The 24,652-nt window shown below is 42.9% G+C and overlaps 1 protein-coding gene across 1 annotated transcript; it reads right to left on the reverse strand.

Moving 5' to 3' along the window:
* Positions 1-26: 26 nt before the first annotated feature.
* LOC109867541 (copine-2) lies at positions 27-24,265 on the reverse strand. The gene is made up of 16 exons (XM_020456744.2): positions 23,520-24,265; positions 18,588-18,790; positions 16,951-17,130; positions 16,738-16,812; positions 16,536-16,607; positions 16,257-16,340; positions 15,975-16,064; positions 15,702-15,800; positions 12,860-12,946; positions 12,318-12,377; positions 8,313-8,446; positions 7,952-8,006; positions 6,931-6,982; positions 6,582-6,715; positions 1,364-1,600; positions 27-573 (listed from the first exon to the last, which is right to left on the reverse strand). Exons 1-16 carry the CDS (start codon positions 23,734-23,736, stop codon positions 466-468), a joined length of 1,887 nt encoding a protein of 628 aa, XP_020312333.2. The 5' UTR covers positions 23,737-24,265; the 3' UTR covers positions 27-465.
* Positions 24,266-24,652: the final 387 nt, after the last annotated feature.

The raw sequence follows: 24,652 nt of genomic DNA on the forward strand, positions 1-24,652 counted from the left end.
CCAGTCAAACACAGTGCACTGCACAGTGACATTTATGTAAGTTTATTTACCTGAGTGGTAACATAAATACATGGTGAGCTTTATAAAATCAATTACAACACCTTCAAGTTACAAGTACAACACCTTCAAGGTACAAGTACAACACCTTCAAGGTACAAGTACAACAAATGCATAAAAGATACATAAGAACTTTTCATAAACATTTCCTTTTCAAAACATAGAATATTGTATAAATTTACATTCAGTATACAGTATAGACATTTCAAAAATTTCCTTTCCTTTCAGGGGACTGCAAAGTAGTGTTCTTTGACACATTTTCCTCATCCACAAAGTCTTGCTTTAAAATGTAAAAAAAAAAAAATCTGATAAATACATATGAAGAAAAAGAACTTTTCATGCACATTGTTTTTTGTAAACAGTGAGTAGATATTTGCAACATGCATGATTAACCAAGGCCTTGGGCTTTCACTCCAATGCTGTGTTGCTAGGCGACAGGTTCCTCTGTTTGAAATACTGTGTGACCTGTTGCGGCAGCTCAGCCAATACTGATTTGGCTAAAGTTTCCTTTGGAGCCTGTGAGAACATGACAGGAAAATAAAAGTCACATTAGAGATCTCTAAATGTCAATGATTTTATAATAATAATGCATTCGAATCAACTTTCATCCAGTAAACGTTTTGGGAAGTAAACATTTTTACTGGATCACTCCATATACTCTGTATTAAAGATTTGTTTCATTTCCTGCAGATGGACTGAAGCTACAGATTGCCCACTCCCACACCCACTCCCAATGCTGTTTACATATGTGATTGAAATAAATCCATTACAGCAAGCATCATCTCTAATTTGTCTAGCAACAACAACCTGTCGTGGTTTTAACATAGGGATAAAACAGTCCTTTTTTTCCTAATATTGTCCACATTCTGATTGTACCCACATTTTTAGACAAGTCTAGACAATTAAAAGATTAAATGTGATCTGATTGTGATCAGGTCTTCCTGACCACCTCCAGAATAGTCAGACACGCAGATGTCTGAATAGCTTACAAGAGTAGACAGATCTGGACAGTTTAACCATTTAAATCCCAATTATCCCACCATCTAACAATCATTGACAGGTGATGCCATTGACTTATGGCATCAATATGTGTCTTAAAATAAATATTATTTTGAAAGAATATCTCTCAAATACTTTTCATACAGGGAGGGACCAGGATAACTGGTCACAATGCGGACACAGTGGACAGATAAGAGACCCTTTTATCTACCATGTGTTGAAGCCCGGCTACTCTGTGGCTACAATCAGAATGTGGGAATTTATACAATCCTTTTGTTTCACCCTATTAAACATGTGAGACACTCACATTTCGGAAGTCCCTGAAGGGAACAAACTGCACGATGTCTCTGACTGCCTCCTCTCCTGTATAGGAGCGTAACACGCTGCTGTCCCCATCCAGAAACTCCATGGCAGCAAAGTCTGCATTGCCCACTCCAATAATGATGATTGACATGGGGAGTTTGGCTGCCTGAACAATGGCGTGGCGGGTCTCATCCATGTCACTGATCACCCCATCTGTGATGATCAGCAGAGTGAAGTATTGCTGCAGGGGGAGAAAGAGAGAGATGGGTGGAGAGAAGGGGTGATTCATAGACAAATCCACTCAAAAAATATATATTTTAATTTTAATTTTATTAGTCTACTGTTGGTACAGTCCCATAATGTTTTGCATGTCAGCAGTCAAGTTGTCAAGATATGGGATTTTCAAGAAGCAAAGTGTCACTTGCCACATCATGAAAACTTGACTGCTGACATGCAAAACATTCTGGGACTTTATTATCTGTGGACTAATTAAAAAAATACCAAAATATAGTTTTTTGTGGATTTTTCTTTTAAACTTCTGGGATGATGCGAAGGAGACTTGAAGGTGAATATAATCATGTAGGGACAGAGCAGAAAAGTTTGTTTAGACAGAAATGACATTTAGCCAAAATATATTAAACTGTTCCGTTAAGCCACATGGATTACAGACCGGTATCAGTATGATGGCTACTGTATAACCACATCTCCGAAGTGACACTGGTGCTGGAATAACAAATTAGGGCTAGATTCAATCGTTATCGCAGGAGTATGGCGGAAGATCCTCGTTATAACTCGATTGAAGTCTTTCGCGAAGATTGCATGCACAGTAAATGCTGCAAATGTCGGCTCAATCGAAAATTACCTTAAAATATGTATGCGGATCTTCCGCGATACAGATTGAATCATGCCCTTAATATTAAGGCAATTAATATCAAAGCTCCATGTCCTCATTGTAGACACACATGTATTTAAAAGCTTTTGATGTACATTAACTCAAAATACTTTAGAAGAACTCAGGCAGATTACTGATGATTGCATTACATGGTGGAGAAATTGTTGTACATAGGGAGAGGGAAGATGAGAGACAAGATGAGAAGGAGAAAGCAGGAGCTTTAATACTATCCCATTCCGCTCCTGCAAAACAGGAGGGTGGGGGAAGGAGGATTTATATAGTCACACAATCCCTGTCTCCTGTTCTTTCTGCTGCAGTTTGCTGATAGTCATATTTAGCATGGAGATTTACATTTGCTCAGCGTGGCATCATAATGAAATCTTCTTCCAGCTGTATGGCTGGTTAGAGAGCAGACAGCAGCACAGTCACACTGAATTATCACACACGACCTGGAGAATTAACTGACTGGAGCCCAAAAAGACCCACTCCCACAAGCACAAATGTCAAAGGCTGTTCTGGTCTTAAGGGATCAACGGATTTCTTAATCATACCGCAGCGCACAGCCAAAAGCAGAAACAGCATGTCTGTCATGCCCTGACCTTAGAGAGCCTTTTTATTTCTCTATTTGGTTAGGTCAGGGTGTGATTTGGGTGGGCATTCTAGTTTGTCTATTTCTTTGTTGGCCGGGTATGGTTCCCAATCAGAGGCAGCTGTCTATCATTGTCTCTGATTGGGGATCCTACTTAGGCAGCCCTTTTTCCCACCTTCAGTTATGGGATCTTGTCTTTGTATAGTTGCTGTTTAGCACTACAGAGCTTTATGTTCGTTGCGTGTTTTGTTGTTTTTTGGTGTCATTTGAAAAGAAAGAAAAAATGTATGCCTACCACGCTGCACCTTGGTCTCCTTCTAACAACGGACGCATCAATGTCTGTCTGATTGTATAGTGTGAGTCAGTGTAAAGCTATGGTCTAATGACCATCATTTCGTCCTGTGGGTTTATTATGCCCCCCCCCCCCCCCCAACTGTGCCTCTCTCTTCCAACCCACTGCGGCTTTCTGTTCTCAAAAGGAAACAAAGAAATCTGACTGACATCAAATGCCCTAGTAATCATCCAAATGGGAGGGCTAGACCTATGTTAATAAAATAATGTTTTTTTTTTTCCGTCTCTGGTCATTGTCAGTGTCCAGTGCGCTAACTAACAGACCACACAAACATGTCCCTCTGGGTGAGAAATGCTCCATTACTGCTTGGCTAGGTTTTGCTTTAAGTGTGGAATAAAGACATTGAGGCATAAAGTGTGGAATACACACATTCGGAGGCCAGGATTAACTCTCCTGGCCTTCTGGCATGGTTGATGTGATGCTGTGATGCTGAGACATCAACCCTGCGGGCCAATGTGTCACAGCACCCCAACGTCCTCACACTTAGCAGGGGCACTGGGCTAAGAAGAGAGCTGGGGCTGACTTATTTTCATCCTCTTCTCTCTCACACACACACGCACACACGCACACGCACACACACACTCTACATTCATACAGAAGCACACGCATGCACACACTCGCTGTTTCAATCGCACTCAACATGCACAAAAATATGTGTGCTTTTACTCACTCAGAGACATACAGACAGGTATAGGTTGACAAGTTCACAATCACAGCAACACACACACGGCTTGGCTGTTGTCTTTACTAACTGCTCTCCAGTAATGTAGTCTTGTCAGTAGCTTCCTCCCACACAAACACAGTCCCTCAGATATGCTAGCTGTTGTGACCCCTTGCTCTTGCCTGCTTCTCGTCAGATGGGCCACCAGAGCTGACCTGTGTTTGATAAAAGCACCCTCTCCCCTGCTTTGGACACTGTGAAGTCTGCTCATTTAATGTACTTTAACAGGCCCGCTCATTAGCACATCATTCCCTAAGGGACAGAGACAGACACAGCTACCTCAGCCGATTTCTACACACACACACACACACACCCACAATCATTTTCCAAGCCCAGGGACAGACATCTACAGTGCCTAGCAGGTGATTTGTGAGTGCATACGCGCACACACATCAAGGTATTTCTCTCTTCCATTTCCTAAACCTTGTGAAGTGAACACAATAGCTAATTTGTCTCGTTTTTTACAGTAAATATACCAGCAAATTGCAGTAAAATTATCCTTGGTCTCTCTCTAGTTCTCTCTTGTTTCACTCATATTCTCTGGGGTGACAGGGTGCAATTAGGGGCAAAAAGCTTACAGGAGCCTAAAGGAAAATTAATAATAAGTTATTACTTCCTCCAAACCCACATGCTGTGTACATCTGAATGTGAAGCCAGGAAACAGAAGGTCCAAAGAGAGGTCCGAACTGTATTTTCACTATTTTCAGGGCATTAGAATGTTATCTATATTCTTAATTGGGACATTCTGTCCTGGTCTGTCTTCCTTCCCTGGAGGAAAATACTTGTTAACTGTCTCATTCTAGGCTGTTCATACACTTAGAAAAAAGGGTTCCAAAATGGTTCTGCGGCTATCCTCATAGGAGAACCCTTTTTGGTTCCAGGTAGAATTAATTTGGGTTCCATGTAGAATGCTCTGTGGAAAGGGTTCTACGTGGAGCCCAAATGGGTAATACCTGGAACCAAAAGGGGTTCCTCAAATGGTTCTCCTATCGGGACAGCCCAAAAATTATTTTTGGTTCTAGATAGCACCTTTTTTTCTGAAAGTGTAGAGTTGCTGACACATCCTTGCGGTCACATTCTCCAGTGCTGCATCTCTGTCAAGAGTCAGATCCCTCTCCGGTCACAGAGCTGAGACAGAGTGAGAGACCATTCTGTTGGACTGCAAAGAAAAAAGACCTCTAGGCCACGCCTCATTAGTCATTAAAACCAATGAACAACAGGTGAAAAGCAGGAACATTTGTTCACTGAATCACCTTCTATAAATGACTACAGATATAGGATCTTAATTTGAGCCAGTTTGCTACAGCAGGAAAATAATCCTGCAGCAACAGTAATTGTGAATTATTATGTGGATTATAATTAATGGACATTTTTGTAGGGGTTGATCAATTTTTTTTAAATCAAGTCTGAAATTTCAAAGTGGAAATTCAAGTGGAAATTGTGGAAATTACAAACTTCAGAAGCCTTTTTAAACTTTAAATACACTACAAGGATTTTAATTTTCTGCATTGCAGGAAAGTTCCCCTGCAACAGGGGGAATCAAAATATCTTCCAACATCTGTATAATTGAAAGGGGATTTTAATGGCTGCTGTCCTCTTCTCTCCTCTGGGCTGGTAATAAGTTGCGAGTGCTGTTCAAAATGCCTCTGCAGACTTTGAACTGACAACTAGAAGCAAAGTTTTCTCACAAAGCAATTAGGATCTCTGTTAGTGCTGGATCCAACTCTCCATCTTACATACCCTGAGTCCAAAACACACACACACACACACACACACACACACACACACACACACACACACACACACACACACACACACACACACACACACACACACACACACACACACACACACACACACACACACACACACACACACACACACACACACACACACACACACACACACAAACAAAACACACATACACAGCTTGCTGATAGGCCCATGAGAAAAGCAGTAAGGGGACTCATTATTTTCTGATTACAGCATGCTGAGCAGCTCTGAGAGGAACAGACCAGTCTGAGAGACACAGGAAAGAATTGTTCTTAAAGGGAAAGCTGTCCAACGGGCTGAATTCTTTTCATTGTAACTGTGATGACTCCACCAATAAGCTGGAGTCTGTAATGTCTCATTATGCATGAGTGGTAGAGTACAGAGCACTATTGTTGTAAAAATAGGGATGAGTGGAAAGTGTTTGAATAAGGTGCGTGTAGAGTAGATTATGTAGTAAATACTCCAGCTATTTTCCATATTGTTAGATATGTCTTTTGAGTTGCTTCAGCTGTGGTGAGGGTATGTTTTCCATGGAAATGTAATCTTTCTATAAAAACCTCCACCCCGGAACAAGAAGATGTCATGTAAGGACTCAGTGGTAATACCTTTCCAACCGTGTGAATGTTTAACGGTTCTGTGACTTCAGGAGCTCTGGGTTACAGTTGGAAACCTATCACATGGTCAGTCTGTGTGCTACCATAACTGGCCACTCGGGAAGTGGAACAGTGCTCGTGTTTACTACAAAGTCATTTAGAACTGGTAATGTTGACTCATACTAATGACATGAGTTTGGATGGCCATCTTAAACAGCACAATGACACATTCAATAGAATGAAAATGGATAAACAATGAAACAATGAAAGTAGTGGTCCTAATAGTGCTAACGAGCACTCACCGCAGCAGTCTCCTGTTGCAGGGCCTGGGTGGCGAAGCGGGCCACATGGGTGATTATGGGGGAGAAGTTGGTTGGGCCGTAGAAGCGGATATGAGGCAGGCAGGCAGAGTAGGCCTGGGCAATCCCCTCTACACCTGGCCACAGGAAACAGGAAACCCACATGGAAACCATGTCATGGAAAATGCTTGACAGCAAACTCAGACTCTACGCAGAGGATTTTAGTATGGTACTTCTCTAATACATTAGACAGAAGTCCAACTCCATTGAAAAAGCAAGAAGCCAACTCTGGTAAGTACAGCCTGTGGTAAGGTTTTAAATAGGAGTTACAGATAACATGGTAGTTGCTCACCTTGGCAGAATGGATTGGTCGGGTCAAAGTTGATGGCAAATTCATGAGACACCTGCAGGTTCAGGTTCAGGAGACAAAGAAACTCAGGTGCAGAAATGGAAAATTCAGAATGTTCAATGGCTGTGAGAGGGACAGTAGAGGAATGCGGGTGCAGTAGAAATATGAATTTGCATTGTTTAATTGTAACTGGTGGGAAAAGTAATGAATTGTGTATGTGATCAAATTGTATAATTATCCCCTCCCCCAACCCTGTTTCTGTCACTTTATCTATTCTATTTAGGTTTCCTTCTTGACAATTCCATTACATACATTCCCATCCCTGCAGTGCCCTTTCATTCCCATCCCTGCAGTGCCCTTTCATTCCCATCCCTGCAGTGCCCTTTCATTCCCATCCCTGCAGTGCCCTTTCATTCCCATCCCTGCAGTGCCCTTTCATTCCCATCACTGCAGTGCCAATTTCATTCCCATCCCTGCAGTGCCCTTTCATTCCCATCCCTGCAGTGCCCTTTCATTCCCATCCCTGCAGTGCCCTTTCATTCCCATCCCTGCAGTGCCCTTTCATTCCCATCCCTGCAGTGCCCTTTCATTCCCATCCCTGCAGTGCCCTTTCATTCCCATCCCTGCAGTGCCCTTTCATTCCCATCCCTGCAGTGCCCTTCATTCCCATTTTTTCAACCTCTTGCTCTCTCCTTCCTCTCGTTTTCTCAGACCACAGATGGGTTCAACCTCCCTAAATGCTTCCCATACAGTATCTGAAAGCAGGGCTAAATATTCTGTCTATTTCTGTTGCTCATCCTCCTCTTCCCTTTGTCCTTTACATCAGTGCAGTGCCATGGCAACCCAGATGGGACGACAGTTGTATAATCATTGGATTATGCATGTATTATACATACTCTTTATCTCCGTGATAACACTCTCTTCCAGTCGCCCTCTTCTCTTTAACACTCCTTTGGCTCTACTTCTATCATATGTAGTGTGCTGTGAAGACACACACTCGCATACAGACAGTACATACACTTACCTTCCAGTCTGGAGGGAGTTGAGCCCCAAATCCCAGAGCAGGAAACATTTTGTCACTGAGGAAGTATTACAACAGATTGGCAGTGTTGAGCTACTTCATCAAAATTCAACATACAATTTTGCATTACGGAATGTTGCAATACACTTGGGTTGGTACTTTATCATAAACAATTAAACCTACCCACACAATCTGATATTTTGAAGTGACATAAAGAATATGACTGAGGAGACACATAATTAGAAGAGTTGAAGGGACCTTTTGTGACTTAAGACTGAGGTATTATGAAAACTCTGATACTCTATGTATCTGTGATATGATCATATTGAGTCCTGTCATTCGTGTTTATTATAACGGGACTCACGTGTCATAGTCCTGGATGATCTGGCCCACAGCCAGGATGGCGGACAGGTACTCGTTGCTGCCCAGAGGATTGATGTAGTGAAGAGAGGAGGGCTCCCGAGGGTTCCCATTAGATGCTGTGAAGTCAATGCCAACCTGCAGGAATAGCAAGACAGGAGACAGACATGCTTACAAACACAAACAAAGCCTATAAATCGGTTCAAAATATGAACGGATGTGGAACGTATAAATAGATTCCAGCCTTATTTCAGGATCCTGTCCTCAGGAAAAGTGACTTCATTCAGAAGGTTACAATATAAACATGCTAATTTGCTCAGAGATGACAACTGATGACAAGCCCTCCCTGAAGCGGCGAGTACAAGTGTTCACGTACAAACCACATCCTCATGCAGTCCATGCTACTGCCTTTAACCCACAATCACATCAAGGCGCATGGTTGCTACTCAGATCTCCTTCAGCTCCTACCAAACCTGTGGCTGACAACTGGACAGCTTCCCTTGTTCAATAGATGGACAGAAAGATAATGAGAGAGAGAGAGGGTGCGAGAGAGAGAGAGAGACAGCATTCCCTCCCACATATGCCCAACTAGGCACAACTATGACAACATAACCAACAAAAACGGGTCACAACTCCTGCAGCTCTGTCGCACGCTGGGTATGTACATAGTCAATGGTAGGCTTCGAGGGGACTCCTATGGTAGGTACACCTATAGCTCATCTCTTGGCAGTAGTACTGTAGACTACTTTATCACTGACCTCAACCCAGAGTCTCTCAGAGCGTTCACAGTCAGCCCACTGACACCCCTATCAGACCACAGCCAAAATCACAGTCTACTTAAACAGAGCAATACTCAATCATGAGGCATTAAAGCCAAAGGAACTGAGTAACATGAAGAAATGCTATAGATGGAAGGAATGCAGTTTGGAAACCTACCAAAAAACAATTAGGCAACAACAAATTCAATCCCTTTTAGACAATTTCCTGGGTAAAATGTTCCACTGTAATAGTGAAGGTGTAAACTTGGCAGTAGAAAATCTTAACAGTATATTTGACCTCTCAGCTTCCCTATCAAATCAAAAAATCTCAAATAGAAAACCGAAGAAAATTAACAATAATGACAAATGGTTTGATGAAGAATGCAAAAATCTAAGAAAGAAATTGAGAAACCTGTCCAACCAAAAACATAGAGACCCGGAAAACCTGAGTTTACGCCTTCACTACGGTGAATCACTAAAACAATACAGACATAGAGACCCTTCACTATGGTGAATCACTAAAACAATACAGAAATACACTACAGAAAAAGAAGGAACAGCATGTCAGAAATCAGCTCAATGTAATTGAAGAATCCATAGACTCTAACCACTTCTGGGAAAATTGGAAAACACTAAACAAACAACAACACGAAGAATTATCTATCCAAAATGGAGATGTATGGGTAAACCACTTCTCCAATCTTTTTGGCTCTATAACAAAGAATAAAGAGCAAAAACATATACATGATCAAATACAGATCTTAGAATCAACTATTAAAGACTACCAGAACCCACTAGATTCTCCAATTACATTGAATGATTTACAGGACAAAATAAAAACCCTCCAACCCAAAAAGGCCTGTGGTGTTGATGGTATCCTCAATGAAATGATCAAATATACAGACAAGAAATTCCAATTGGCTATACTAAAACTCTTTAACATCATCCTTAGCTCTGGCATCTTCCCCAATATTTGGAACCAAGGGCCGATCACCCCTTTAGTACAGATGAAGTACCACACTGTTTCTTAAACATATCTCTAACCCTTTGTTACACTCTTAGAAAAAAAGGTACTATCCAGAACCTGAGCACTCCTATGGGGACAGCTGAAGAACCCTTTTGGAACCCTTTTCTTCTAAAAGTGTAGGGCTTCCGAAATAACTGGTGGTGAGGTAACAAGCTAATGTACAATCAGATGACCTCATAGATGAACACTGTTCTACTGAGGACTGCTCCCCACAGCAGGCCTGACCTTTAGGCTGGTTAGACCAGTGTTGTAATGCTGCTTTTATTATAATGTTATAAATATTGTGCTATATAGTCAAGAAGGTTTTTCCTGCAACTACTACAGTGTTTTCTTCAGTTCCAGTCAATATAAGCAGTGCTCCTCATCTGCATCTCTGTAGAGACGATTTCCCCTCGAACAGATTAGATGCATGCTAAGTATAATTGTATTCCGTGGAACAGAGAGAGAGAGCCCTGGGTCTCTCACAAAAGAAAACAGATTAAGAGAACTGCAGCAAGCACCGTTGAGGATTTAGATTCACATTCCTTCCCAAACACCAATCTCAACTGAATTATAACATGCAGGTATAATATCCACGACGCACACATGGGTGAACTATTTAAATATTTGTATTATCACAGCGGATTAAGGCAATGATGTTATAATCTTACTGGGGGTTTGAACACATTTAAAAAAAAATAAGGATATACATCATTTGACCCAGTAGAAATAGGAGTATCTCCTCTTTTAAAATCAGATACATTTAATAAAACTGTTAGGAATCATTGCACATTTCCTAGGTTTTAGAAAATGTAAACTAAAAAACAAAATCTTATGGATACAGTACAAACACAAATTCCATTGGTCTCTCAAGGGTGTCCTATAAGATGTAGCCACCTAAAGCCAAACCATCAAGTTGTGTCTTTCCAGTCATACCCCTATATTGTTTTCTCTCTCTCTCTCTTTCATTCTTGCAAAGACAGTCTCCTCTGGCACAAAACACAGTAACTATGGAAACACAAATGTTATATTTGCGTATAAAAAAAATCTGACAATAACATTGGGATAAAATAATTGGTTGAAAAGGACTTCACATAAACCTGCTCATCAGAACAATGTCTGGGGTCCACAACCACATAAATAAACCCAACTAGTCACATACAGGTAACTAAATAGTTGTGGCAAGATGGAAGATGTTAATATTGCCATTCAGGGAATAATAAAAAAAACAGGTAGAGTTATTTTGTGGATACAAAGTATCTACAGAATATGGGCATAAAAGTCTACATTCTCTCTTGGTATGTAGTAAAGTATCTACAGTATGCAACAACATGTCATCATGGTGGTAACAGTTGTTTTTACACGTTTCTAAACCCTGGGTGCTGAGAACATAGATAAAACACATCTTTTTGCAGAACAAAGGGCACAGTTCCTCTGAGTATTCCACGGTAGCACGGATACGTAAGTAGTGGAGGTGTAAAGTGTTTCAGCACCATTGGAGATAAATACCCTGGCTGGCCAATAACGGAGCACTTGACACAAAGGTGTGACATCACCAGGGACGCACAATGTTTCACCCATTAGCCTGAGCCAAAAATAGACCAATGATGATTTTATCCTACTACAGAGAATTCTGAACCTACCATGTTTCCAAAGATGTACAGTACTGTAAGGTGCATTTAATGAATGAAGTAGCATATGCAAGTGGTTTATGTTCAAATAAAAAAATAAACGTTAAGTTATTAAAATACACCACCAATTTTGAAAGAACCAGGACAACAGTTTTCAGCTGTGCTAGCATAATTGAAAAGGGTTCTAACGATCAATTAGCCTTTTAAAATGATAAACTTGGATTAGCTAACACAACGTGCCATTGGAACACAGGAGCGATGGTGACTGATAATGGGCCTCTGTACACCTATGTAGATATTCCATTAAAAATCTGCCATTTCCAGCTACAATAGTCATTTACAACATTAACAATGTTTACACTGTATTTACAATGTATTTCTGATCAATTTGATGTTATTTTAACGGACAAAACATGTAATTTTCTTTTAAAAAAAGGACATTTCTAAGTGACCCCAAACTAACAAAGGTATTTGTTAGTATGTGTGCGTACATACAGTTATGTGTCTGAGTTACTGTAGGTGGGTGGCAGAGACGGTTGAGAGTAGGAGTAAAGGGTCAGAGGTTTCAGGTAGAGTGGGAGACACACTGAGTTGAGTGATGACCTCATACTCACAGTGAACATGATCTGGCATCCACCTAAAATATAGTCCAGGAAGGTATAGTCCCTTTCAACCTGAGGAGACATTATTCAAACATGATTCAAACTCTGTTCATACTATTCCATACTCAAGCAAGTTCAAATTATTTTTCCTATGGATAAATAATTGGAGGAGGCGCGGCAGTGGCACTTTGATATGACTGAGTCATCTCCATATTCAGTAATTGGCTGCCTGAACAAAGGTGATTACTGCAGGCAGAACCGTGGTGGACTGTGTGAGACTGACAGGTGTTTTGTGCTGATATTAATACATGAATTTAATAGGGATTCGGAGCCATTACTCTAAACCCTGCCTGAAGCAAAGCCACATTACAGGCATTTTGTTTCTTAATAAAAATTACTATTATGTACGAAAATTCATTAGCTATGTGCATAACGCTTTATTGTGGATTCATAATACATTTAAAGCTGTTTCCTTTTTTGTGTGATTTCCATAATGGATTGACTAATTAAGAGGCATAGTGTATATCTATTAGTCTCTGCGTGTCTTGGTTCACCTTGCATGACTTCAGAATGATGATTCCAGAGTTTTTGTAGCTCTTTTTCTTCTTCTGTTTTTTCGGATTAATGCATTCAAATTCGACCTGGTGGAAAGGAACACTAAGTGAAAAATTACAACTAAGACCCATCTGCACACCCACACAATTTACACTCATTCTCACACCAGCTCTATTTGCATTTCTGCCATTAGCAAATGACACAAGGTTTTCAGGAAGAAGTTGGCAGGCAAAAACTGAAGTAAAAAGTAACTTCCTACTTCTCTCACCAGGTGTTACCAAGCTGTAAAATAAAGTGTTACCCAACATCCCTTAGTGAGGTTAAAACAGGCAGTAGATTGAATTGGTGTTAGTAAATAAACACCTGCGAATATCCAAATGAACGGGCATCCTCCATTCAGAAATGGTGAGCTGTATTAGGTGCATTGAGACTGTAGTGTCTTAAGTGAGTCATTCACTCACAGTGAGGAGTGCGTTGAGATTGGAGACATTTGTCACTCCCTGACCGTAGAGATCCTTTAAATTCTTTATTTGGTTGGTCAGGGTGTGACAAGGGTGGGAAATCTATGTTTATATTTCTTTGTTGGCCGAGTATGGTTCCCAATCAGAGGCAGCTGTCTATCGTTGTCTCTGATGTGGGATCATACTTAGGCAGCCCTTTTTCCCAACTTCTGTTGTGGGATCTTGTCTTTGTGTGTTGCATGTGTTCCACTCCTAGCTTTACGTTCATTGAGTTGTTTATTGTTTTTTGGTGGAACATTAAAATTAAAGAAAATGTACGCCTACCACACTGCACCTTGGTCTTTATTTAACGACGGACGTTACAGAAGATCCCACCACCAACGGACCAAGCAGCGTGGTCAGGAGGACTGGACCTGGGAGGAAATCCTGGAGGGAGCAGGACCCTGGACGCAGGACGGGGAGTATCGCCGTCCGAAGGAGCAGATGGAGGCAGCGACGTTATGGCAACGTTACGAGGAGTTAAAACAACAAAGCGAGCACGAGAGGCAGCCCCAAAAATTGGGGGGGGGCACAACATTTTTTGGAGGGGGCACAAGGGGCGATTGGCAGAGTCAGGATTCAGACCTGAGCCAACTCCCCGTGCTTACCGTGGGGAGCGAGTGACCGGTCAAGCACCGTGTTATCCGTTTCTGCGCACCATGCCTTCAGTGCGCATCCACAGCCCGGTGTGCTCTTTGCAAGCTCCCCGCAGTTGCCGTGCTAGAGTGGGAATTCAGCCAGGACGGATTGGCATGAAGCCTGTAGTGATGATCCAATGCACGAAGCCTCCAGTGATAATCCATGGCCCGGAGCCTCTAGTGATGATACATGGCCCGGAGCCTCCAGTGATGATCCATGGCCCAGAGCCTCCAGTGATGAGCCATGGCATGAAGCCTCCAATGATGATCCTGGCCTCCGGTGCGTATCTTCGGCCCAGGATATCCTGCGCCAGTTCTACGCACGTTATTCCCAGTTCGCCAGCACAACCCAGTGTGGCCTGTGCCAGCTCCCCGCACTTGCCTTGCTACAGGGGGGATTCAGCCAGGACGCGTTGTGCCAGCTCTACGCTCCAGACCTCCAGTGCGCCTCCACGGCCCAGCATATCCTGCGCCGGCTCTATGCACTATGCCTCCAGTGCGCCTTCATAGCCCAGTGTGTCCCGTGCCAGCTCTCCTCACCAATCTAAAGTGGGTATCCAGTAGGACGCGTTATGGCAGCTCCCTGCACCAGGCTTCCAGTACGTCTCCTCAGTACGGTGAGACCTGTTCCAGCTCCACGTACGAAGCCTCCAGTGATGATCCATGGCTCGAAGCCTCCAGTGATGATCCATGGCCTGGAGCCTGTAGTGATGATCTATGGCACGAAGCCTCCAGTGATAATCCATGGCCTGGAGCCTCTAGTGATAATCCATGGCACGAAGCCTCCAGTGATGATCCATGGCCTGGAGCCTGTAGTGATAATCCATGGCACAAAGCCTCCAGTGATGATCCATGGCCCGGAGCCTGTAGTGGTAATCCATGGCACGAAGCCTCCAGTGATGATCCATGGCCCGGAGCCTGTATTGATGATCCATGGCAAGGAGCCTCCAGCGACGGTCCGCAGTCCGGAGTCTCCGCCTCCGGCGATGAGCCGCAGTCCGGAGCCTCCGGCAAGGATCTGCAGTCCGGAGCCTCCGGCGACGATCCGCAGTCCGGAGCCTCCGACGACGATCTGCAGTTTGGAGCCTCCGGCGATGATCCGCGGTCCGGTTCCTCCGGCAACGATTCACGGTCCGGAGTCTCCGGCGACGATCCACGGTCCGGTTCCACAGAAGCGAGGGTAGATGCCCACCCGGAGCCTCCCCTATAGGTTAAGGTTTGCGGCCGCCGGGAGTCTGCACCTTTGGGGGGGGGGGGGGGGGGGTACTGTCACGCCCTGACCGTAGAGATACTTAAAATTCTCTATTTGGTAGGTCAGGGTGTGACTAGAGTGGGAAATGTATGTTTATACTTCTTTGTTGGCCGAGTATGGTTCCCAATCAGAGGCAGCTGTCTATCATTATCGCTGATTGGAGATCATACTTAGGCAGCCCTTTTTCCCGCCTTCTGTTGTGGGATCTTGTCTTTGTGTGTTGTATGTGTTGCACTCCTAGCTTTATGTTCGTTGAGTTTTTTATTGTTTTTTGGTGGAACACTTCAAATTAAAGAAAATGTACGCCTACCACTCTGCACCTTGGTCTTCATTTAATGATGGATGTTACAACAATGTGAAAATGGTCTTAGATCCACATCAAAGCATGACTAACCCATACAGAACAAACTCCCATAGATAAACAGGAACAGATCTAAAATACATCCCTCACCTCCAGTGAATTCTGGGCTTCACTCATCTTGGTGACAGTGGTCTGAAACTCTCCAATGAAGTCATGACTTCCGTCGTTGTCGTAATCATAGCACAGTACCTGCAATATGAGACAACCCACAGGAAGGACAAAAAGATCAGAACATTCTGTAATACCACAAGAAATCACTTAAAATGTATTTGGCTTTTTTACATATATTAAAGGGGATTCCCTCGCTAACATTTTCATGCCATCGTCCTCATATTAATGCACATGTTGGTAAACCTCACTTACCTTGATGCTCCTGTCTACGTCCCCATCACAGAGGGAGATGAGTGGTACTGTGAAGGGCTTCCACACCGGGTCCAGAGTGTTCTTTATCACCTGCAGCCCAAAAACAGCTACAGAGATACAACTTCTTCCATCTCATTTGGAACTCAGAAGCTAGGTCAATCCAGTTAAAGTATTACCAGGTGGTAATACACCTTATTTAGCAATATAATACACTTAGTTCTACAGTGATGACATTCAAATAGTCTAAACAGCCACCCCTAACCAACTACCGAACCAACTCACCTCTGTCCTGTGGACCAACATCCATTTCCCATCATCTCCTTGCTTGTGGAACTCTAGGTAAGGGTCTGATTTACCAAAGAAATCCTGCAAAACAAAGCAATCTTGTTTGACAATGACCCACATAGCTGCCGGCATACCACGATGAAGACTTTGAGAGGGCATTGTTGCTGTTTCATGAGTATTGTCTTGATTGACAAAATCATATTGTTGTTCCAAATATTACGTAAGAACTTCTTAACAGTGATGATAAAATGGTACTACGTGGGCAGTGACTCTTACCTTCTTGTCAAGCTTTCTCCCATACAAGGTCAGTGTGATTACTCTATTGTCTGACAGCTCCAACGCAGTTATCTGTACACAAGAGAAACCGTTACTGTATTGTATCCAGTGTAAAACTGTACCATGTTACAGAACGTGTGTGTGTGTGTGTGTGTGTGTGTGTGCTCTGTGGGTATGAGTTGTGCAAGCATGATGTTCTCACTGTGATGGTTCCTTTCCCAGCTGGCTTGCCATTGGCCAAGGTCAGTGACCGGTGAAGTTTCTTATTGGACACAATCTAAAGGTAACAGACCAGAGAGAGAAGTGAGTGAGGGGTGAAAATGCCCACCTGCAAATAAACATAACAAACAGGTGATAAACAGACGCAGAAAGGGGTCACAGACAGACTCTAAGAACAGTGTGACAGGTAGCATACCACCCCCAGTGTACAGATGTACTCTCCCAGGAAGTCATGCTCATACAGCTGGCTGCTGCACTTGTCCTCATCAAACAGGGCAAACTTGAGCTTCTGGACCTCCTCAAAATGGTAGTCCACCTTAAATTTCACCCCAAACACTGGATTCAGGTTATTTACCGCAGTCTCTGTTCGACCAATCTGAAAATGATACACAGGAATATGGTTTTGTCTAACAGGTACTGTATTCATACACACAGACGTGCCAACACCGAGTACACAGAGTGGAGCACAGGAGGTTGGTGGCACCTCAATTGGGGAGGACGGGCTCGTGGTAATGACTGGAGCGGAATTGGTGGAATGGTGTCAAATCATCAATCAAATGGGTTCCATGTGTATGATGCCATTCCATTTACTCCGTTTAAGCCATTATTATGAGCCGTCCTCCCCTCAGCAGCCTCCACTGGATTGGAGGTGGACATGTGGGGGGGTGTAAGGTTGAAAAGGCCTTATTCATGTGAAAGATAAACCTAGCTGGTGGTGACTAACACAGTGTATGTGTGACTCACTGATAGAATATTCACATAGTCCTCGACCCCTATTGTGCTCTCATCTCTGAGGCTAAACTGGCGCAAACTGTACATTCCAACGCTGCTCTGTCTGTTTGACTGGAACTCCTCGCCTCTGTGTCTCTCCCAGAATCTTCTCTGACGGTTACCTCCCTCCCCTTTCTGTGCTATCACACTTCCCTCTTTACCCCCACAGCACAGATGGCTCCTCCACCCAGAGTGAACCCTTCTCTCATGCCGAGACAGACAGGAAGAAAAGCCCTTCCCTTTAAAAACCCTTCACTCCTCTATTTCTTCTCTGCGTTTTGTTTCATATAGCTTTGGAAGGTTTGTGTATAGTTGTGTGTTTCATGTGATGAAGCTTTCATCATGATCCAAAGAGAAACCATTGTCAGGATGACTACATGCTCAGTGAGTTTTAAGAGATTAAATGTTACACCTCTGGAACAGCAGACATCCTCCGAGGTACTTTTTACATATAGGCTCCTCGTTTTCAAATCCCACTGGGTATTTTCCATGTCCCTTCCCTGTTTGCCTGTAAGTTCCATTCCTCATGACTCTTTCCACTCTCTTTCCACGCATCAAGAACATCATGACTCCTTTGTTTCCGTCCAAATTTCCATGGTAACTGCAGCAACCGCTTTGCTGGTTTCATGTTGGAGCCTGCCCTGTTGACCGACAGCCCAAGCCTGCAGCGATCACACTTAGCCTGCTTCAACACAACAGTACCCAGGCAGGCATGTCTTTCCCTGGAAACGAGAGGGAATCCGGAGCACACACAGATCCACACTCCTCAAGACACCACGGCTTCCATGGATTGATGTTTCTCCATTGTACATTGATAACACTGTGTGTTATTGCGAACTTGGAGAGCATCAATCGATAAAACATTGAGAGCAATCAACAGTCAGAGGATATTTATTCATTATTATTTCACCCTCTCAAGTGGTTTACTTCACCACTTTATTCAACCCCTACAATCCTTCATTCCTTCCACTTTTCCAACAGTCATTTCTCCTTTTCTCTTCCTTTATAATTGATCCCCTCGACCTTTCCCAGACTTGCCCATCCCTCCTCTCCCCTCCTCACCTCAACCCAGTTGCTGTCCACCTCGTGGAAGAGCACTAAGAAGGGGTCAGACTTGGAGGCCACGTCTCTGTCCAGCAGGTTGCCACAGCACACGGACAGCTCCACCCTAGTGACGCAATTCTGGGGACCCATGGCTGGCCCAGAGTCAGGCCCCGTGCCAAGCGTGTAGGCCATGCTCGCAGCAGTGTCAGCCCTCCCACAGCCTAGGAACACACACAGCACAGAGAAACACCACTATTAATGACATTACTGTAGCATGGAGCATTCTGTAGAGACTCACAGGTTCAAAATAAGATAGAGAGATACACAAAAACATGAGGATGGTTAATGACAGAGAATTTGGGACCTATCATAAATTCTCATATTCCAAATTCAATAGAACATAAAACACATATTTGATCCATGTGCATTATTCAGAGAGTTGAATGAATCAATTCAGCTGCATGAAGAACAAAGGTCAGGGTCGCATGCAGAATAATTGATCTACAGGGGTGCTTCATGTGTCATATGAGAGAATAAAAGCGGTACTCGGTCAAACATTCATACACAGGTAATGTAATGTAAGGACATGAGGAGTGTGGTAAGGGCTCTTGTTGCTAAGATACTGATGTGCCATTGTGTAAGACCCTCCCTCCACTGCTGGTGCTAGTGGAACCAGGGTATAGGAAATGGATTATAATACCAACAGATCACAGATGTAGGACTGCATACAGTGCATTTGGGAAGTATTCAGACCCTTTGACTTTTTCCACATTTTGTTACGTGTCTTATTCTATAATGGATTCAATTGTTTTTTCCCTCATCATCTACACAGAATACCCCATAATGACAAAGCAAATTGTACATTTATTTAAAAAATAAAAAACAGAAATATCACATTGACATACTTTAAGTACTCAGACCCTTTACTCAGTACTTTGTTGAAGCACCTTTGGCACCAATTACAGCCTCGAGTCTTCTTGGGTAGAACGCTATAAGCTTGGCACACCTGTATATGAGGAGTTTCTCCCATTATTCTCTGCAGATCCTCTCAAGCTCTGTCAGGTTAGATGGGGAGCGTCACTGCACAGCTATTTTCAGGTCTCTCCAGAGATGTTTGATCAGGTTCAAGTCCGGGATCTGGCTGGGCCACTCAAGGACATTCAGAGACTTGTCCCGAAGCCACTCCTGCGTTGTCTTGGCTGTGTACTTAGGGTCGTTGTCCTTTTGTAAGGTGAACCTTCACCCCCAGTCTGAGATGGTTGAGTGCTCATCAAGGATCTCTCTGTACTTTGCTCCGTTCATCTTTCCCTCAATCCTGACTGGTCTCACAGTCCCTGCGGCTGAAAAACATCCCCACAGCATGATGGTTTCCTCCAGAAGTGACGCTTGGCATTCATGCCATCTTGGTTTCATCAGACCAGAGAATCTTGTTTCTCATGGTCCGAGAGTCCTTTAGGTACCTTTTGGCAAACTCCAAGCGAGCTGTCATGTGTCTTTTACTGAGGAGTGGATTCGGTCTGGTCACTCCACCATAAAGGCCTGATTGGTGGAGTGCTGCAGAGATGGTTGTCCTTCTGGAAGGTTCTCCCATCTCCACAGAGCAACTCTGGAGCTCTGTCAGAGTGACCATCGGGTTCTTGGTCACCTCCCTGACCAAGACCCTTCTCCCCTGATTTCTCAGTGTTGCCGGGCTGCCAGTTCTAGGAAGAGTCTTGGTGTTTCCAAACTTCTTCCATTTAAGAATGACGGAGGCCACTGTGTTGTTGGGGACCTTCAATGCTGCAGACATTGTTTGGTACCGTTCCCCAGATCTGTGCCTCGAAACAATCCTGTCTCAGAGCTCTACAGACATTTCCTTTGACCTCATGGCTTAGTTTTTGCTCTGACGGGCACTGTCTACTGTGGGACCTTAAATAGACAGGTGTGTGCCTTTCCAAATCATGCCCAATCAATTAAGTTAATGAAACATCTCATGGATAATCAATGGAAACAGGATGCACCTGAGCTCAATTTTGAGTTTCATAGCAAAGAGTCTGAATACTTATGTAAATAAGGTATTTCTGTTTTTATTTGTAATACATTTTTAATAAATGTTTAAATAAGTTTTCACTTTGTCATTATGGGGTATTGCGTGTAGATTGACGAGAACATGTTTTCCCCATTGTAGAATAAGGCTGTAACATAATAAAATGTGGAAAAAGTGAAGGGGTCTGCATACTTTCCAAATGCACTGTATGTTATACCATAAGTAATGAACTGAAGTAATGCATTGTAAGATTATAATGAACAAAAATACAACAAAAATACAACCAAAATGCCATTTTTTCTACATTGTAATTTTCTGATATGTTTAATATGTAGGCGCCGTATATGGGGCTCTCTATGACGCTCGTTCCATCTAAAGGTCGTATATGGGGCTCTCTATGACGCTCGTTCCATCTAAAGGTCGTATATGGGGCTCTCTATGATGCTCGTTCCATCTAAAGGTCGTATATGGGGCTCTCTATGATGCTCGTTCCATCTAAAGGTCGTATATGGGGCTCTCTATGATGCTCGTTCCATCTAAAGGTCGTATATGGGGCTCTCTATGACGCTCGTTCCATCTAAAGGTCGTATATGGGGCTCTCTATGACGCTCGTTCCATCTAAAGGTCGTATATGGGGCTCTCTATGACGCTCGTTCCATCTAAAGGTCGTATATGGGGCTCTCTATGATGCTCGTTCCATCTAAAGGTCGTATATGGGGCTCTCTATGATGCTCGTTCCATCTAAAGGTTGTATATGGGGCTCTCTATGATGCTCGTTCCATCTAAAGGTCGTATATGGGGATCTCTATGACGCTCGTTCCATCTAAAGGTCGTATATGGGGCTCTCTATGACGCTCGTTCCATCTAAAGGTCGTATATGGGTCTCTCTATGACGCTCGTTCCATCTAAAGGTCGTATATGGGTCTCTCTATGACGCTCGTTCCATCTAAAGGTCATATATGGGGATCTCTATGACGCTCGTTCCATCTAAAGGTCGTATATGGGGCTCTCTATGACGCTCGTTCCATCTAAAGGTCGTATATGGGTCTCTCTATGACGCTCGTTCCATCTAAAGGTCGTATATGGGTCTCTCTATGACGCTCGTTCCATCTAAAGGTCATATATGGGGCTCTCTATGACGCTCGTTCCATCTAAAGGTCGTATATGGGGCTCTCTATGACGCTCGTTCCATCTAAAGGTCGTATATGGGGCTCTCTATGACGCTCGTTCCATCTAAAGGTCATATATGGGGCTCTCTATGACGCTCGTTCCATCTAAAGGTTGTATATGGGGCTCTCTATGATGCTCGTTCCATCGAAAGGTTCAACCAAAGCAAAAGTGTACAATGGGAGCATACTGAAGTGTACAGCATCATAAACACATCACACACTTCCAACCAAATCATAAGCATCTTCATGGATGGATGGATTCACAAGCAAGTGTACAAAAGTAAAGTATCATATTCTCAATTGCTTGTATAATGTAAACAGTTAAATGTTGTTTTGGTATCAGCAAAAATATTATACAGAAGACATCAGCATAGTCTTGCTCACATACCAAAAATAATGAGGATGATAACCCACTCCATATCCCCAAACAGCCCCTCAGGCTCAGTCCATCCAACATTACAGTCACTGGAGTTAACACATTCTTCACACCTAAGGCAAAGCTCTGGGCAAAGTACGATACGCATATTTGTGGGGTAGTGAGAAATGGGGAAAGACTACAGGATCTGAATTAGTGACTAGAGTCTAGTTAGACTAGAGTCTAGTTAGACTAGAGTCTAGTTAGACTAGAGTCTAACTGTCTCAGTGACTTGAATTCTAACATAAATAATGCCACACACTGTAGGCATTTTGAAGTTCAAATTAAATCTTTGATACTTTAACCTATTAGTTTACATTTTGTCATGTGCGTCCTGAATATTCCATTATATAATCACACACTGAAAACTGATTTGAGCACAGTAGGCTACCTAAAAGAGTTACAGACCCAAGTCACCATCCTCAGTATCATGTTGTTCTCCTCTCTGTGTTCAGTGTGGTGGAAGGAAGTGACCTCACAGATAAATACAGGTCTGGTTTTCTGCAAACATAAAGGGCCCCTCAGATGCCCCTTGTGCTGTTCTAATCAGCAGGAAAACTTTTCTCAGACCATTTATTCAGATGGTAAAAATATTAAAATGGGTATTGGGCCAGTAACTAGGGACTTTATCTTGGTCAAATGGTCCAGGCTAAATCAACACATATAGATGCGCATAGATCTATCGAGATGACTATCAATCAAGACAATTGAAAATTGCATTCCCATCTTCACTAATCTCAGTGCTGAAGGACTAGACTGACTGCATCATCTCATCTACTGTGAGAGCAAATGTCACTTGAGAATACTTATGGGGGTGGGTGAGAATTTTGATAAACATTTCAGAATAGATTTTAACTACCAACAAAAGGGATGAGCACAGGTAAATCCAGAGAAAGATGGAGCAAAGATAGGTACAGAAAGAGAGAGTACATGTCCCTTTTTAATAGACAGATAAGAGTGAACCAGAGAAGCAAAGACACGAGTCTCAGAGGAGACCGACATTTCTACTTTAGAACTAGTGACAACTGACTCGGTTTCCTCTTGTGGTTGACAGCTTGAGCTTTGTGCTTTCTTTTCACATTAACATTTGACATATCCTGTGTGCCACCATAAACATTTGCATCAGTTTGCAATTTCAGGAAGCAGTACATTGAACGTTAAAATGACAATCAATCAATATCCCAAATACACTGACAATATTTCAGTCAGCACACATTGGAACACATTGCATTTCTTATTAAAAGAGACATTTACTTAATTGACATGTTTCGAGACATAATATATGAATATCGTTAAATCGCATAGGATAAAAATACACAAGTGTCCCAATATTCACTTACCTTGGTAAATGTGATTTTTTACGAATACTCTTCTCTGAAGAACGCTTCCTCTTGACAACTTTAACACTTTTCTTTCTATGCACACATTGACGTTATTTTCATTATGTCCACAACATATAATCAAGGGAATACAAATTGTTGTGGTTGGCAGCGAGGGGAGGTCATTCTGGTCTGTGACAGTCTCTCGCGGAGTGGAGCAATTGAAGTGGTCGCGCATTGCAACTCCACCCGACTCAATCACACGCTCTCCCCTATTTTCAGTTGATAATTGCCTTCAGCGTAATGAGAACATAAATGCTCTGGTTCAGGAATAGCTACATGTTTTTCTTAACATAGACTATTATTGTGTAATCCTTCATCAGGGCCGAATGTTATAGCCCAATAGGTTTGACACATAAGTACAGTATATTAGGGTACATGACTGTTTCCATTAAAGTTAACCCTAAAAGCCCCAACATATATTTATCTTTAAAAATATGTCAAGCACAAGCAGTAACATATTTTCTTTCATTAACACTTTGTAACACACGTTTTTGTTTTTAATTCCCCAAAATAAGCATATATTACATTTGTTTCACACATTTACACTCAAATGTATGCACTGACGATACAAAACATGCTCTTTCCATGAAATAGACTGACCAGGTGAATCCAGGTGAAAGCTATGATCCCTTATTGATGTCATTGGTTAAATCCACTTCAATCTGTATAGATGAAGGGGGGAGAAAGGTTAAAGAAAGATTTCTAAACCTTGTGACAATTGAGATATGGATTGTGCCATTCAGAGGGTGAACGGGCAAGACAAAATATTTGAGTGCTTTTGAATGGGATATGGAAGTAGGTGCCTGGCGGTGTGTTAAGAACGGCAACGCAGCAGGGGATTTCACGCTCAACAGTTTCCCTTGTGTATTCAGAATGCTCCACCACCCAAAGGACATCCAGCCGATTTGACACAACTGCGGGAAGCATTTGGAGTCAACATGGGCCAGCATCCCTGTGGAACGCGTTGGACAACTTATTGAGTCCATGAAGCGACGAATTGATTTGGGGCTGTTCTGAGGGAAAAAGGGGGGTGGGTGGAGGTGCAACTCACTATGTTTGGTACACTCGGTGTACGTTTTTTGCAACTTGTG

Source organism: Oncorhynchus kisutch, linkage group LG22 (assembly GCF_002021735.2).
Source record: "Oncorhynchus kisutch isolate 150728-3 linkage group LG22, Okis_V2, whole genome shotgun sequence".
Taxonomy (NCBI): Eukaryota; Metazoa; Chordata; class Actinopteri; order Salmoniformes; family Salmonidae; genus Oncorhynchus; species Oncorhynchus kisutch.

Bases quoted from the DNA above. Each gene is read 5' to 3' on its own strand.
- LOC109867541 (XM_020456744.2), bottom strand. From the start codon at position 23,736: ATGCGCGACCACTTCAATTGCTCCACTCCGCGAGAGACTGTCACAGAC. The intron at 18,791-23,519 runs GTAAGTGAATAT...GTGTGTTCCTAG, and splicing joins AAAAAATCACATTTACCAAG to GCTGTGGGAGGGCTGACACT. The intron at 16,065-16,256 runs GTGAGTTGGTTC...TTTGGGCTGCAG, and splicing joins TGTTGGTCCACAGGACAGAG to GTGATAAAGAACACTCTGGA.